Here is a 12,998-nt window from a genome sequence, read left to right on the forward strand (position 1 = left end):
TTGACTAGTTAGCCCAACCAAAATGCTTGAAAAAACATTACAGTGAAAAACAATTGGAATTTGTCTTCCTGTAACTTAAACCCATTATCCCATGTCCCACACTCTGGAACAACAGAGAGAAGAAGGGTCTTGATCCCATTTGATGAAAATATATATTCGATGTTCCTAGAAAGACCAATGCCACTTTCGATGCCAGGAGTTATTATTCCTGGTACAAGTGGAGGGTAACAAATGGGTGTAAGGCCTCTAAAGAGACAACGTTGTGCCCCCTCCCCTTTGTCGAATTTCACCGAAAGCATTATGAACGCAATAAATTGCTGCACGAGGTCAATTACACAGGCTGTCTGAAAAGGAACGGCTTTTATTTTATTGTGGAAAATAACTTTTTTTTTAAATTTTTGCTTCTTTCAGTTCTTCTCACCAATTAGTTGTGAACATAAAATTAGCGTCTCTCCGTCAAACAACCTTGATTCAAACATCCAGATGTAGCGACAACTTATTTTTCAGCTAGAATTTTCAGCAGAGATATTTTCAGGAACAGAAAACAGCTCAGGACAGAAAGGGAGAAGAATTGTGGCTGCTGGTGGGTTTTCCTTTCTGCTGGGATCTCCGCTGAGCATCTTCCAATTGTTTCCCCCAAATCACAGACTGGATTGGGAAACGTGATCATTTCACTGTGACCTAGGACAAAACACTAATAAGGACAGTAGGGCAAAGGAGAGAGTTTGGGCTACAGATGGTGTGGATTAAGTTACACAGAACTGAGGATTCAGGAAAAAAAAAAAAAAGGATTTATCTCTGTCCTCCTGTTTTCATTTCCCTGATTGATTGGCTGACTGAGCACCAGAGGACAGAAGTGAAAGGAGGGAACCCTAAAAGAGATTTCCATTTTCCCTTCCCTTCCTCCATAAGTTCAATTAGCTGCCTTCTACTGAGAGGAGATGGCAATATACTTGCAAACCGAGACATCAAGGCTGAGTCCCAGAACATAATACTAAAGGTAAGAACAGCTCTCTTGCTGTTTCTAGTTTTAAAAAGGGCAATTCTTTCACCCAGGATCCAGCAAATCTTGAAAATTGGGATTAAAATAACCTGCCCCCCAAAAAATAATAATCCAATTTTCCATTACACCCTCCCCATCCAGATAAAATGGAGTACAACGGTTCTGAAGGGGACCACATCGTAAACCGAGGGCTCAAAGTGATCATTTCCGCATGTCTATTCAGGAAACTGTTACAGGTGAGTGAAATCGTGCCAAAAGACCTTTGCTCTCCCCATGGAGACTTTCCCACTCATGTTCTATACACAGGTCTGCCCTACTTTGCTTTCTTTTCAAATGGAAGCCTGACCCAGAAAAGCGTCAAGCAGTAGTCTCTTCGCAGAGAATTAAAAGTGAAAAATCAACCTAGAAACACGTCCAAATTATCAATATTCCAGACGCAGGTCACAGCAGGTCATTTTTTTTAAAAAAAATTTTTTAAAGAGAGCCCCATTCTCTGCAGCATTAGTTTCTTTTTTTTCCAAAAGGAAAAAACCTCAGGACGTAAGCAGATGCATCCAGCCATTCAAAGCAGTCTCCCCAAGGCACCATCTCCTCCCCGACCCCCCCCCCCCTGCACCAACTAGAAGAGCAGATATACGAAGGGGGAAAAAAAACCTCCCCTCACTGAAGCGGAATGCCAAAACACAACCTCCCTTCCTCCATTCATCACAGAGATGGTCTTATGCACGTTTTTTAAAAAAAGGGGGAAAAAAAGTAACAAGCATTCAAATAACGCAATATACCCTTTGGTGTAGTCTAAATTTTGGCCAAAGGAGGTGTGAAGTTGCTTCCTCCTGCCTGCCTCCTAAAACGGCCATCTGGAGCAGCTCGGTGGCAACTCCCAAAGGCAAGAACGGGGAAGGCGGACTCTGCCCCACTGAATAAGGCTGGACTCCTTGGGTTGGAGGTGTCCTTTCGTGAGATGCTCCAATGCCTCAAGAAGTCTCCTCCCTCCACTCTACTTAGCGCCCACCGTGATCCAGATACGTAGCAGTGACCAGTTCCAAATATGGCCTTTCAGGAAAAAAAACAAAACCCCAGCAATTAAAAAAAAAATGCAACCGAGCCACCAGCACACTCTGCCGTAGATCTGGATGGAATTTCCTACACCATGGAAATTAAGGCAGCCTAGGGCAAGTTCTCCTCATGAACCTGGGAAGAGAACATGGCAGCCACAGCGAGACATCGGTCGGCTTCCTTTGAATAGACAGTCAATAGATATATTGAAAGTCTCTATCATTTCAGAGTGGAGATTGAAATGCCTGGATGTCCCCTCCTGCGTCCTGAAGGGCTAGCCTTGGGCCTTCCTTTCCCAGAGCTGTTTTCAAGCTTAATGGCCCACCTGCAGCCCATCATCTTCCACTGGGGCTTACAGAAAGGATCATTCGACAGCAGGCAGTGGCTAGAAGGCCGCAAAGCCAGACCTTCATGTATCTCATAGAAGCAAGTTAGAGGATGAGAAGAAAATGCCCACCTCCATCCAAAACTTTATTTGAGCTAAAGTTAACAGGTCCCGGCAGGGAGCTATAAAAAAGGTAGCAGCCCACGTTCATGCGCTCTGACTACTCTATCCTCATGCCCAAGTTAAAAAAAGCAAATAAAAGAGGCTCTGACCTTCCTTTCCATCTCATCTGAGTGACAATCATCTTAAGTTTGTTGTCGTGCACACATTGTATCTCTGTTGTCCCATTCAATAGGGTTAAAGAATTAGGATATCTAAGAGATCAACATAAAAATGGCCAATATGGTCAATAAAGATGGTCCTTTTGAGGGGGGTTCAATGATCACCTGAAAGAGCTTCCTGCTTTCCAAACCTTACAGTATGCCCCAGGTGAGACGTGAAGCAGCAGCCAAGAGCTGAGAGAAAAAAAAAACAACTTTTATTTTCTCCCTATAGCTTACCTGCGACCTAACAAGTTGAATGCAGTGTGCCAGTTTTGAATCGTAGTTTCTCGGGAGCTTAACGAGTCTCCCCATTTTGCTTGGCTAGAATTTAAAGATATGTATGAAAAGTCTGTGGCCAAACACAGACTACTTGACTGAGGAGCTACATCTGTCTCAAAAGATCACAAGTTGCTCTGGCCTGCTGTTATCTCAACGAAACTGGGAAAGCTTCAGCGGGTCACTGCTTTGGTTTAGCACTCATTTCGACCTCAAAATGCACACATTTGGACAGGCCACCAAGGATCTAATCGGTGGACAGGCAGCAGCGTCGAGAAGGAAGACAGGCATCGGGAAGAGAACAGGGAACCCAGAATGCTCCTCTCATCTATGATGTTGGGGCTTTGGAATACCCCCGTAATCCGTCCCTCCTGCCATTAACTCCTCCCCCAAATTAAGTGCACAAAACAATCCTCGTTCCTGGAATGCACCTTGAATACCACACAGGAGAAGAAAACACAGAGTTTTGCCCCCACCCCCACCCAAGCACCCTTTTCCCGATGGGATCCAACATGCTCAAAAATCCTCAGCTGCTAACTCCAGCTGGGGTCGTAGCCTGTCCAGTCAGGAGGAGGAGCCAAGAAAACACGGCGGCCTCGGTAAAGGAAGCTCACAATGCCCTGATAACCAGCACGGGGCACTCCTGATTTGAGGTCATCCATAACACCCAAGGCTTTTGCAAAGGCCTTGAAAGAATCACGAGTGGTGTACTGCACTCGGACAGTACCTAACTCCCGGCGCTGGTTCCCCTGTAATTCTTCGACACGCAGTTCAGGGGCACCGTAGACTTGGGCCAAGAATGAGTGTTCATAGTTATTCTTCTTGAGGTAAGAAAGGTCCATCTGGGTGAAAGGCACAAAACGGTCATTGAGCTTGATGAACTTCAGATATTGGTCAAAGAACTGACCGTGGCTCACGCCTTTACGGCCAAAAGTCATTGTGCGTGACACTTCAGGCCTGATGCACGAACGGCCCTGCCGCTGCTCAGGCTGTCGCATCCAGTCGTCCCAGAAAGCCTTGGGCCACTTGGGTTCCAGCTCATCCCACAAGTCAGAGAGCAGAAGCCAGCCCAGACCAGGGAAAAAATCAGTACGGTAGAGAAGTTCGGGATGGGCAACGTCTACCATCTGTTCCTTGCCATTATCGTTCCAGGCAGAGATACACCAAAGAGTCGGGTCAGCCAGCAGAAGTGGGAAACTCGCTTGAAAATATTCGAAGAAATCTGGGGCGACTTCCAAGTCATCTTCCACTACAATGGCTGCTTGGTATTTGAAGGTCCGGAAAAGCTGGCTCAAAGCCCAGCGATAGTGTCGAGCAATTTTGTAGTATCCCTGAAACTTGCGATGGTCGGTAGGCACAGGGATATCACTTAAATTGGGCTGCTTGATGTGCATGATAGAATCTCCATAGGAGGCAATGACTCTAGCTGTTTCCTCATGTCCACAGTCCTGGCTTACAATGATGGGGAATCGCTCCTTTGAGGGACGGTAATGCAACAGTTTATCTAGACAACGGCGGACTGTGCTGCGGTCGCAGGCAATCACCACCACAGGTAAAACCGCATCAGGTGATATCTGACTGTGATGGGGTGAAAGCGCAGCTGTGGAAGGCTGGACCGACACTGCAGCTGACAGATGGAGAGTTTTGGATTTCCGTATGTTCCAGAGTGAACTATAGCGGTAGATCTGATGTAAAAGCTCCTTCTGGCGCTCCAATTCTACCTCAGCATCCTGGGCCAGTCGGATCACCTCTTCAGTTAAGCGGCTATGGTCCGATAAAGACTGTGGCCGAGTCCACAGGAAGAAGAGGATCACAGCGTTCCAGGCCACAAAAAGCACCAGGCCCCAGAGAATCAGGTTACTTTTCTTCAGCATCCTTCAAAGGCATAGGCCGCACCCTGTCCTCTGATGTCCACCCCTCGGATGAGCTTCAAATTGTCACCATCAACCTGAAAAATGAGTGATAAAACAGTTATTACTGATTCATCTGTCTTTCCCCTCCTTTACTACTCTGATTATCATCCAGTTGCACTTATGTCCATCATGATGAAAAGATTTGAAAGGCTGATAAAGGATTTTAATCTAGCCAGCCTCCCCCCAGCATTTGACTCACTTCAGTTTGCTCACCAGGTGAATTGCTCCACAGAGGACACTATTTCCTCTGTTCTATATCTGAGCTTGGCGCACTGAAGAGGAAAGAAGTACTCATGTCTGAATGCTGTTTGTTGATTTTAGTTTGGCTTTTAATACAATCGCTCCTCAGCATTTAGTAGACAAACTGGATCTTTTAGGTTTTAATATTCCTTTGGGCAACTGGAATCTTGATTTTCCTCACTGATAGACTTCCGGCATGTGCAAGTTGGGACTCATATTCTTTTGAGCACAGGTTCTCTTTAAGGCTGCTAAGTCCACTGTTATTCACCCTGTTGACCCATGACTGTTGTGCAAAGTTTGCTTCACAACCCTATTGTGAAGTATGCAGATGATACAACAGTAGTGGGCCTTATTCAGGATGACAGTGAGGGTGCTTATACGGAGGAGGTAGAGGGTTTGGTGGACTGGGTAAGTACAGCATGGTTCTAAATGTAGGAAAAACAAAAGAGATCATCATTGATTTCAGAAAAGGCAGGCACAGCCACACGCCTCTGTGTATGAATAATTCAGCTGTGGAGATGGTTAGTAGTATTAAGTTTCTGGGTGTGCAGCTAACAAGGAGGTTAGCTTGGTCGCTCAACAGTGAGACAATGGTGAAGACGGCACAGCAGCACCTGCATTTTCTGCGTATGAGAAGAGCACATCTTCCTTCCCCTGTCCTTACCACTTTCTACAGAGACGATTGAAAGCATCCTGTCATATGGCATTGCTGTTTGGTTTGGAAGCATTACTGCTTCGGACAGGAAAGCAGTGCAGAGAGTGGTGAGGATGGCAGAAAAGATTATTGGAAGTTCACTTCCTTCGATCCAGGATATCGCATACAGTATAAGCGCTGCTTGACTAGGGTCCGCAGTATTATTAGGGAAACTACACATCCTCTCATGACCTGGTTTTCTTTGCCTTCTGGGAGGAGGCTTTGTGGTATCCGAAGCAGAACATCTGGATTATGTAATAGCTTTGTACCATAAAGTATCAACCTTGTTAAATCTCAAAACTCTTTTTCCACTATGTATTCAAAATGGACTGTGATTAATATGTATGTATGTATGTATGTATGTATGTATTTATATATATATATATATATATATATATATATATATATATATATATACACATACACACACACACACACACACATGCAATTTATGTATATGTATATGGAATGGATATATATGGATATATATATATTTTGAAAGCAGGCATCAGAATTTCATTTTAATATGTGCCACTGTGTACACAGAAAAGTGACAATAAAGGTTATCTATCTACCTTTTAAAATGGAATTCTCTGTTTCTCACGATTTGCTTTAAATATCAGATAAGATTAGATTTTGCTGAAGAGTCTTATTGAGAGAATTTGCTGTGAATTAGATTAGCTGCTCTCTAATCTAAATGGTTCCCAAAGGTTTTTGGACTTGCTTCTTAATCTAATCAAAGACTATATATGAACTTGCAATTCCCTTTCACTGTGGAACTTTATGTAAGTAAGCAGGCACTCTCATTGATTCCTAGATCAGAGGTATAAAACAAACAAACAAAAAATTGCATTATACAAGGCAAAACCAATCTACCTAGATCAGGATATACATTTTCTTGACTAAAGGCCACAATTGCCCTCTAAATGATGTGGGTTAGTCTAGAATGAGAATAACATTTCATTTATTTCAATTTAATTAAATTCAATTAATAATGTATAGTTAATATTACTCTCCAATCATGCTTCTCTTCTGTTAAATGTAAGTTTTTGTCAGTAGAGAGAACGTACTCCATGCACTGTATAAAAAGCACACGTAAGCAGGTTAACAAGGAAGTTACACGCTTGCATTCACTTTAAACAACTCTTGCATAAAATAGAACAGGAAATCTCACACGAGAATAAAAAATGAGCTTGTTATATACCAGTGGTTCTCAACCTGTGGGTCAGGACCCCATTTGGGGTCAAACGACCATTTCACGGGGGTCGCCAAACCATGCTGTCCGCCATTTTTTTTCCTTTTCCCTAGCTGTCCTACTCCCTCTTATTGGTGGCCACACCCACTTAGGGGTCACCACAACATGGGGAACTGTATTATGGGGTCACGGCATTAGAAAGGTTGAGAACCACTGTTATATATGGTTTTGACAATTATAGACAGGACAAATTATAGAAAGAACATGATGTAACTGTGGAGAGAGTGGTTAAAATGTGTTTGTGTTGTACCTGCTCTGAAGAATATCAGAAGTGAGTTCTTAAGATCATTTTTGTTTATCTTCTATTTTTTTCTTGCACTTTCTGCTTTTTCTTTGATTTTTTTCTTTTTTTCCTTCCTTTATGTGTTTGTGCTAGTTTTTATATTCTTGTTTACAAGTTTTAATAAAAATTTATACACACACACACAAAAAAAATGACAAAATAGAAAAACCAGCACTTTTTTAAAAATTCCCAATATACAACATCACCAAGTTTAAAATGGCTGTTCTAGAACAAGGAACATAAAAAATAGACTGCAAGATAAGCAAGTAAACTGAACAGCGATTTAAGCCCTTATCATCCCAAGGAGCAATTCTCAAAGAATGGACTAGGGCAGTGGTGGCGAACCAATGGCACGGGTGCCAGAGGCGACACTCAGAGCCCTCTCTGTGGGCACGCATGCCATGCCCCGGAGATGGCTACCGTCCCTCTTCAACCAGCCGCCCACTAACTCGCTGAGATCCCACATGGCCAGATATATCCCAGCACCCATGTGCTTGCTGACCTCTGTGTGCGGGGGCTGATGGTGCCCGCCTCGCCTTGCCCTGTGACAATGGCACCCCCGCCCTGCCTCGCCTCATCCCACAGGACAAGCCTCCTGCCCACTGCCCCACCTGCCAGAGACCCCCTGGATCTCCCCCAACCCTGCCCGGCCCCCACAGGCATCCCTCCTCATGAGCAACATCGAGGTGATCATGCCCACCTTGGCCACACCCACCCAGTGGGCCACGCCCACCTGGCCCCCGGTGATAAATAAGTGGATTTTGGGTTGCAGTTTGGGCACTCGGTCTCTAAAAGGTTCACCATCACTGGTCTAGGGGCAGCTGAGGGTACCCAACACCTTTTCATGGGATCTGCAAAGTCAAGTAAAGAAATATTTAAACATTTCTGTTTAAATGTCCAATACAGTAGATATTGATAGATATAACCCACACGAATCAATGTTCTTTGGAGTCCTCAAACAATTTTTAAGAATGTAAAGGGATCCTGACAATGTTTGACAACTGCTGACCAAGACTACTATAGTTTGTCTATATAGAGCTGCTCCTGGATATACCCGGTGCAAAATATTTCTGCCCACCTGCTGACAGACGAAAGCTGCCATGGCAGGATAAATCCAGTGCTTTTAATAACTGCTCTGGCTCCTGTTTTTTCCCAGGTTAATTCAAGATGCTGGTTATTACTGAGGTCCAGATTATATTCAAGACCCTTTGCTCTAAATGCCCAAAACTGTTTGGGGGTCAGGTGGTTTCTAAATTTATTAATTAAAAAGTGAGTAATTAGAATCTGCTCATGAAGTAGGAGCAGGCCAAAGGGGCATGTAGTAGATATCCTCTTCCCAGGATGTCAGTGGGTAGGGATTTGAAAACAGGCCTTTTTAGATATGGAGCAGTTTGCAAATTGACATCAAGTCCTTTGTAGAATGTTTGGGGGGAAAAGGGTGATTTCCATGCTGACTCATTGCTACGTGACAGCCTATATATGTTTTTATAATGTGATACTTTTATAATTCTTAAAATATTGTTTCATTCGTTATTGCTTCATTGTCCTATCACTTGTTTTTTTTATTGTGCTATGAGTCACCCAGTATTTCTTTGAATATTGGATGGAGGTGGCATGGAAATGATAAAACCAACTGAACAAAATCCATCAAGGTTTTATATCTCTCCTATAAAATTAGGTTTTATAAGAATCAGAAAATATCTTAATTGTATTGCAACAGACTAACGTGACCACCCCTTTAGAAATTGTATTGTTTAGAATTCCTATATTAAAATTCCTTCCTTCCTTCCTTCCTTCCTTCCTTCCTTCCTTCCTTCCTTCCTTCCTTCCTTCCTTCCTTCCTTCCTTCCTTCCCTTCCTCTCTTCTCTTCTCTTCCTCCCTCTCTCTCTCTCTCTCTCCCTCCCTCCCTCCCTCTCTCTCTCTCTCTCTCTATCACAGAATAAGCTGCAGGTTTCCCTGATATCACTGGACATATAGATGCCTTAACTCCATTAAATTTAGAAGAAGCAAATGAACAAAAATTTATCATTCTATGTATTGGCAGGCAGGGAAATCCACTTTCTATTGTGCCAAGCTAGATTCAAACCAATAAGAAGACGACAAAGAGATCCTTCATTTCAGAAGTGCAGGGTGAGATAAATACCTTGATAAAATATCTCTTTTCCCAACTCTGATATGCCTCCCAAATAGGTATGCCTCCCTAACTTTAGATTAAATGAACCTTCTTGCCCCTGGGTAAATAACAACAATTCTTCTCTATTGGTAAATAATAACAGTACTGTGTTAGGTGAGTGGGGACAGGAAGAAGTAGTATGCATGGGGTTGAAGTCACACATCCTTTCTGCATTATATCACCAGAATTCTTTACTCTTAACAGATCATTTTCATCATGTTTTCACCTCCACAAAACCTTAAAGACTTGACTTCAGACTAATAAATGGGCTTGTGTCATCATGTGCATTCCATAATTTATTGGGAAATACAATTCCATCTTTTGGAGGAATTAAATATGAACTGCTCTCCTTTCAGAGTCACAACCCCCCCCATCCTGGCTTCTTAAGAAAAGAAAACGGCTGGGCCGTTGTTGCAAAGGGCAACGTTGATGTACCACTAGGTCTTTTACTGTTGTCCATTTTCTATGTTTCTGGGACAATTGTATATTTAAGGAATGTTTCTTTCTTAAGCAATTGGGGGTCCTCTGTAGCAGCACCATCAACGAATAAAAGAGGAAATATTCAGGATAGCTTTGTAACGCAAAGTTCATTTAATGTCGTACTTTAATTTCAACAGCTTCTACATTCAGGAACATACAAATTCACTGACATTGTACTTAGAAGATAAATAGTTAAGAAACAACTGATTATCAACTAGAAGTCACACAGGTAGTCCTTGACTTACAAGAATTCATTTTGTGACCCTGTTCCAATGTGTTACAATGTTACAGTGGCACTGAAAAAGTGAGTTATGATACTTTTTTTTTTCAAACTGTCTTGTTTAGCAAATGAAATTTTCGGCTCAACTGTGCTTGTAAGTCAAGGACTACCTCTACCTGGGCCAGCTATTTTTCCTGGTTATAAGAAAAGGACTGAAGTATACTTCTTGAGCTACTGGAATTATACCAAGGCTTCGTTTTTAGTGTTGGAAACAAAGGTTTTTTAGTCAAATGACATAGCTTAGCTAGCTTAACCAGGCAGGAATCTGATACAAATGAAATGATATATAATGCCAGACTGGCATTAGTAGGTTGAGAAACACCATCACCTACCTGGACACAGTTTAATTAGAACAGAAGAGCTGGAGGAGGTAGGAAATATTGGACTTAACACATATATTCAGAAATTTGGTCACTGTTCTTACTATGCAAGAGATGTAATAAATGTAAGTAAAGTTAGTACCTATTCTCTGATGGTTCTTTTTTGGTAGATATTATTACTATGGGGTTTTCCCAGTTGCAATGTATGGCTGTGAAAGTTGGACCATAAGAAAGGCTGAGCGCCAAAGAATTGAGGCCTTTGAACTATGGTGCTGGAGAAGACTCCTGCGAGTCCCTTGGACTGCAAGGCGTTCAAACTGGTCAGTCCTAGAAGAGATCAACCCCGACTGCTCTTTAGAAGGCCAGATCCTGAAGTTGAAACTCAAATACTTTGGCCACCTAATGAGAAGGAAGGACTCACTGGAGAAGGGCCTAATGCTGGGAAAGACTGAGGGCAATAGAAGAAGGGGACGACAGAGAATGAGATGGCTGGATGGAGTCACTGAAGCAGTAGGTGTGAACTTAAATGGACTCCAGAAGATGGTAGAGGACAGGAAGACCTGGAGAAACGTTATCCACGGGGTCGCGATGGGTCGGACACGAATTCGCAATAACAACAACAACAACAATTACTATGGGGAATTACATTCTTGGAAAGAAGTTAAGGGCAAAAATATTAATGTATTATTAAATTATATTTCCAAAATGTGGAGCATGTCCTTCTTGCTCATATTCATTCCCTCTCTCTCTCTCTCTCTCTCTCTCACACACACACACACACATACACACACTGATGTAGTGACGATTATGCATTCTTGAAAGAAGAGGCATAAAAAAGCTGACATAATGAATCTGTCAACTCTCAGCTTTTGAATGGACTGTCCATCAGTAGAGAGGAATCAAAGGCGAGATAATTCCATGGTCTACTCTAGATTTAATCTACAAAAAAAAACTGAACCAACTGCTGGAGGGTCTGCAATAATAATGGGGACTGTTGTTAACTTAAGCCACAATTTTAATGAGCAGGATGGCAAGATAGCTAGCGTACTTTCATAAATAATGCGTGCTGAGCAAATGCATGGAAGGATGTTCGAGAAAATATCAATATGGAAACCTAACTGTAGGACTGGAATCATTGTGATGTATGTTGCGGTAAGAATTAGACAAGATAAAATGGTTTGCCTGACATTTCAATTTCCTGTGACATCATTTACGCCTAATTTACTGCGGCAAATGATATCTGGTTCACCTCCACCCTGAATTTGTGACTCTGTGTGTGCATAACTTACGTCGAAGCAGGATTATTTCAGGGAAAACTGAAGAGAATGTTATGGAAGAAAAAAGTGGGGATATAAACTTAACAAATAATCACTTGACTCTATAGACCAGTTGGTCTCTTCAAAACAAATCCTGATTGTCTTAACTCTGCTGTGGCTTCTGCTGCTTAGCAGCTGGATCAGTAGCCTTCTTAATTCCCCTTCAGCAAAAGTTCCAGCACTGCATTAAGTCTTTGGGGAGCCTCCCTATAATTAACACCGCAGGTCTGCAGGCGCTTTGGTACTTGATCTTACTGCACTTTTTAAACAAATCAAAAGAAACTATTCCTACTTGTTACATAAGGTATCATCTATAGAAGGCACAGCTATTACCTGGTGCTCTTTGTGGGATGTGAAACAAGTGTGTTGAATGGAAATAGAAGAGCCCCACAGCCACGCCATATTTGGTTTACTCTATTGAGAACTGACATGTAGCCAGGTCTAAGGCACAACATATAATAATAATAAAAATAAAATGAACAGCGGTGTAAATTGAACTGCAGTCTTCGACAATCTAACTTTCTCCAGACAAATTAGCCTATGGTGATCTCAGCTAGCACATCCAATCCAGATCAAGATTTCTAGCCTTTTTCTTACCCTGTCAACCAACTCCAGCGGTGAGTGCCACTCCCTGCCCACCGGGCCACAATACCTTTCCGGAAGGCCAAAATGGTGGAAGAGCGTTCCATCGGATCGGGGGCCACAGTGGAAAAAGCTCTTCTCCTTGACCCTGTCTACGGGAATTGCTTAATAGATGGGGTCCATAGTAGACCCCTTCTGCTGGAGTGGGGAAGGCTAGTCCAATTGGGTTGAAATGGCTCTTCAGTTTTCCTGGCAAGATTTCAGAAGTGGTTTGCCAATGTCTGCTTCCTAGGGCTGAGAGGGAGGGACTGGCCCAAAGCCAACCAGCTGGCTTTGTGCCTAAAGCAGGACTAGAATTCTTGGTCTCTAGTCAAGTGCCTTAAATGCTTCACCAAACTGGTTCTCTGACAATTTTCTGATAACTGCAAACCCACATGTTTGAATGGCATTACATCAGAAAAGCTGTTAGAGTATTATG

General features: G+C 42.7%; 1 protein-coding gene across 5 annotated transcripts in view; it reads right to left on the reverse strand.

Moving 5' to 3' along the window:
- Positions 1-345: 345 nt before the first annotated feature.
- MGAT1 (alpha-1,3-mannosyl-glycoprotein 2-beta-N-acetylglucosaminyltransferase) overlaps positions 346-12,998 on the reverse strand; it is a 50,053-nt gene continuing 37,400 nt past the window's right edge. For 4 of the 5 annotated variants that reach the window (XM_039360937.1, XM_039360938.1, XM_039360940.1 and 1 more), the window contains one exon: positions 346-4,931. In XM_039360937.1, the coding sequence (XP_039216871.1) occupies positions 3,517-4,857 (1,341 nt within the window). In that variant the 5' untranslated portion in view covers positions 4,858-4,931 and the 3' untranslated portion in view covers positions 346-3,516. Of the gene's footprint in view, positions 4,932-5,109; positions 5,751-12,998 lie in introns of those variants that run through there. The other variant, XM_039360941.1, reaches the window with a different exon arrangement.

The sequence above is a fragment of the Crotalus tigris genome, unplaced genomic scaffold, assembly GCF_016545835.1.
Source record: "Crotalus tigris isolate CLP2741 ecotype Arizona unplaced genomic scaffold, ASM1654583v1 scf7180000019189.1338056, whole genome shotgun sequence".
Classification (NCBI taxonomy): Eukaryota; Metazoa; Chordata; class Lepidosauria; order Squamata; family Viperidae; genus Crotalus; species Crotalus tigris.